The sequence below is a fragment of the Anarrhichthys ocellatus genome, unplaced genomic scaffold (assembly GCF_004355925.1).
Source record: "Anarrhichthys ocellatus isolate YVR2014 unplaced genomic scaffold, GSC_Weel_1.0 scaffold106, whole genome shotgun sequence".
NCBI classification, from domain to species: Eukaryota; Metazoa; Chordata; class Actinopteri; order Perciformes; family Anarhichadidae; genus Anarrhichthys; species Anarrhichthys ocellatus.
The window spans coordinates 216,488-220,220 of NW_022280136.1; the positions used below are offsets into that span (position 1 = coordinate 216,488).

At 42.2% G+C, this 3,733-nt stretch overlaps 1 protein-coding gene across 3 annotated transcripts in view; it reads right to left on the reverse strand.

The window, feature by feature from the left end:
* The window catches only part of traf7 (TNF receptor-associated factor 7), a 17,191-nt gene that overhangs the window by 4,070 nt on the left and 9,388 nt on the right, over positions 1-3,733 (reverse strand). For all 3 annotated transcript variants that reach the window (XM_031876258.1, XM_031876256.1, XM_031876257.1), the window contains exons 16-18: positions 3,603-3,642; positions 3,374-3,490; positions 2,127-2,249 (exon numbers count right to left, since the gene is read on the reverse strand). In XM_031876258.1, the coding sequence (XP_031732118.1) occupies positions 2,127-2,249; positions 3,374-3,490; positions 3,603-3,642 (280 nt within the window). The remainder of the gene's footprint in view (positions 1-2,126; positions 2,250-3,373; positions 3,491-3,602; positions 3,643-3,733) is intronic.

Here is a 3,733-nt window from a genome sequence, read left to right on the forward strand (position 1 = left end):
ACACACACACACACACACACACACACACACACACACACACACACACAGTACCAGCAGTGGAAAAAGTGAGTTGTTTAACAGCTGCAAGTTGTCAATTTTCATCTCCATGGCAACACAGAGTGGAGTGATCACTAGTTTAATCAGATAGGCTTCCTGGCCAATCACGATGCAGTACTGAAAACAGGCCACAAAATGAGACAATGAGATGAAACTCCTTCATATCTCATCCGTGTCTCCCACACAGCCATCTACCGATACACACGACACAGCACAGCTGCTACTGGCTCTCAGGTAGACTAGATGTTCAGTCTGACTGTGAGCTGGAAACGTGTTCTTACTACGAGTCCAAACACGTATTATCAGCTTACAGTCATGTTGTTGTGTTGAACATGTTAGCAGACAGTCTAACACAGAGGGATGGCACCAGATATCTGGCTCCATAGCTGCTGAATTCACTGTTCATTAGCTAACTGGTAACTTAGTCTGGCTGTGTTGTAGAGTACGTTCAGTTCATAGAGCTCTTTCCACTAAACCGCTGCCTGCTGTGGCCCAGAGCTCCACCACTGGAGGAGTGAGAGTGAACCAAAACTCAAAGACACATCAACGCTACGTACAGCTGAGGGAAACTGCACAGTTAATGATTTTGTGGATTCATTTGATCCATTCTTAGTTAAAAAAAGTAAAGAACGTACACAAACCAAATATCTACTGGACGAAATGTTAAAAGAGGTTTGTTTTTATTGAATATTTGGCAACATTTGTCACAGCAATTTCCAGCAAAACATTTTCCTCATCAACTTCTCTGATTGAGTACTGGCTGGAGACGAACTGCTGGGCTTAGAAGCATCAACTGTCCTTTCATCCCCACAACAAGTCTCCTCTCTGCTCTCTCTTCATCTCTCCACAGAGTCCCCGAGCTATTCATTAGTGACCGACTCTAAACGCACACACGCGGTACTGAGGCGCTGAATGAAAACAAATTAAAGTCCTTTTTACATAGAGGACAGAACCCAATTACTAACCACAGTGTATCTCAATAGCTTTCACTGCGCACGCACGCACTTTCTGTACTTTACATTAACACCCAGATTGACCTCAGGGGTGACAACAACAGGCGCACCTCGATGCAAATATTCTCTCTCTCTCTCTCTCTCTCACAGCTAGCAGACCACGAGGAGGTGTTGAATCTGACAATCTGCATTTTTAAAGACGCCTTTAGTGTACGTCTCATTATAATTCATAATTAAAATGACGGGTAATAATAGTTGACGGACAACGAGAAGGTCCAATGTAACCACTGAGTTAACAGTGATCAAGGTGGCAAATTGCACACATTTAGCTAGAGCTGTAGCCAATAGATCTCAGCTTCATTAGTGAGACTTCTGAAATCTAAAATCAGCTTCTTCTTTTTTTTCATGTCCATTCCATCTGATTAAAGACAGTATTTCTGCACAGTTGCAGATAAAGATTAGGCTCTTATTATTCATTCTGCAGCGGCGCAACACACACATCATTAATATCCTCTGCTCTTGTGTTTCACCAAGTGAGGGGCTTAGACCACACACACACACACACACACACACGCACACTAGTGAATGGTATCAAACTATTAGTAGAATTAGATTGCAGTGGTGGCTACGCAGCATTGTTTCCAATTTCTGTGCACATTTCCAGTAACTCCAGAGCGTTGTAGAGACCAAAAGTCACCATTTGCTGGAAAAAGATAGATGTACTCATTTCCAAAAATTCAGAACATGTGTTTATCGAGTGAAATATTCTGCTTCAGTCCATAGTCGTTGGCGTTACGCCATTTAAAAACAACGTTTTCACTGAGGACAAAAAGCAGTTTTCTTTGTTTTCTTGCTGCACACAAAGGAAAACAGCACGGCCAGTTTTATTCATTTAAAAAGATATATATATTGAATTTTTAGGGTGATAATGTCATAAAACGTGACCTATATTTAACACCTTTTGATCTATTCCTTACACTTTTGCTCTGGTTAAAAAGTCACAAACTATGGGGTAGTCTATTTGTAGTTGCTGAGCTATTATTGGACAATCAAAACAGGAAATGTTTTACTGTGTGTGTGTGTATACTACCAACACCTCCCCACCCTTCCTCCTACCTTGATGGTCTGATATGAGCCGCTGTACAGGTGGTTCTGGGAGGCCACCAGTGCTCTGACCCAGTGATTGAGACCAGTCAGCTCCTTCTTCAGCTTCAGCTCCGTACCCACGATGTCCCACACCTGAACACACACATACAGTTCATGGAGATGGTGAAACAGTTAATTTAAGTTCAGTCCAGCATCGTGTCATTTCTGTTGTGCACCAATACTCACTTCCTTTACTTCTATTTTTTTGTTTAGTTTTTCATCTTTCTGTTGTTTATGATTATTACTACGACAAAACCTAATAAAACTTCAACTTATTAAAACAATATTGCAACAAAATCGACATTATTTATATTATGAAATAGAATTCTGTTAAACTTATTTGTCTTACTGTAATTACTTGAGTAGTTACATTGTGCTTTCATGGCCTTTTTAAATACTTGACTCTCTCTCTCTCTCTCTCTCTCTCTCACACACACACACACACACACACACACACACACACACACACACACACACACACAGAGAGAGAGAGAGCAGGGCGGCTACACAGTGGTGAGTGAAGTGAAGAGCATGATGTCACTGAGCTGAAACAGAAAGAACCTGACAGGAGGAGGAGGCTCGTTGGGTAAGAAAGGAAAGTCCCCGTCTGAGAGGATTGACATCACTCTCTCACAGAGCAACATGATCATCTCCTTCTCTCACTGGCTTGTAACCATGGTAACAAACCGTCTGCCTCTCCTCACCAAGTCACATTTAGGCACTTGTTTTCAGTCAGAACTAATGGTCACTAAAATAAAACCATTTCCTGGTAATTATTTGATTCTATAATTCAGATTTTTCACTCCACTGAAATCTCACTTCTATTGTATTCGTATTAGTTTGTTTCTGTACGTTTGGTCTGGTTTCTGCTCTTAGATGTTTGTGTAAACAAGGAGATGCACTTATGACTTCTGGTGACTAGTAGTTCTCTTGAATACCAATGTTGAATACACTTATTGTAAGTCGCTTTGGATAAAAGCGTCTGCTAAATGACTGTAATGTAATGTAATGTATTGCAGATCCCAGCAAGGAAGTTACGCTCATAAACAAAGATCAGCAGGACGACCTACAAGTTGTCTCGTCTCTAATACTGGTGTCATTTCTCAGAGCATGATTTCATGTTCGACCTGTCCTTGTCACTTCACCATCTCCGCTGAGGCACTTTCATATGATAACGTACTTTAAATAAACCTGAACTTGACTTGACATCACGGTACCTTGATGGCCTTCAGGGAGCCGCTGAACAACATGTTGTGGGAGGAGACCAGTGTGCACACAGGGTTGTCATGGGCACGGATAGTGTTGACTTTCTGCAGCGTCTGGATGTCCCACACCTACGCAAGACGCACAGCGGAGGGACAAAAGCAGAACTTCTGTAGCAAATGAAAACAATTGTGCAAGTTTGCCCTTAAAGAAAGAGGAAGCAGGGAGGCGATGGCCACTTACGATGATGGTGCAGTCTGCAGAGCCACTGTACAGCCGGTTCCTATGGAGACAAATAGCAACGAGTCATGCTTTGAAGGGCGGCAGAGGGGGGGTTGAGGTGTTTTATGTGTTGGCAGCTGGTGCTAAGGTAA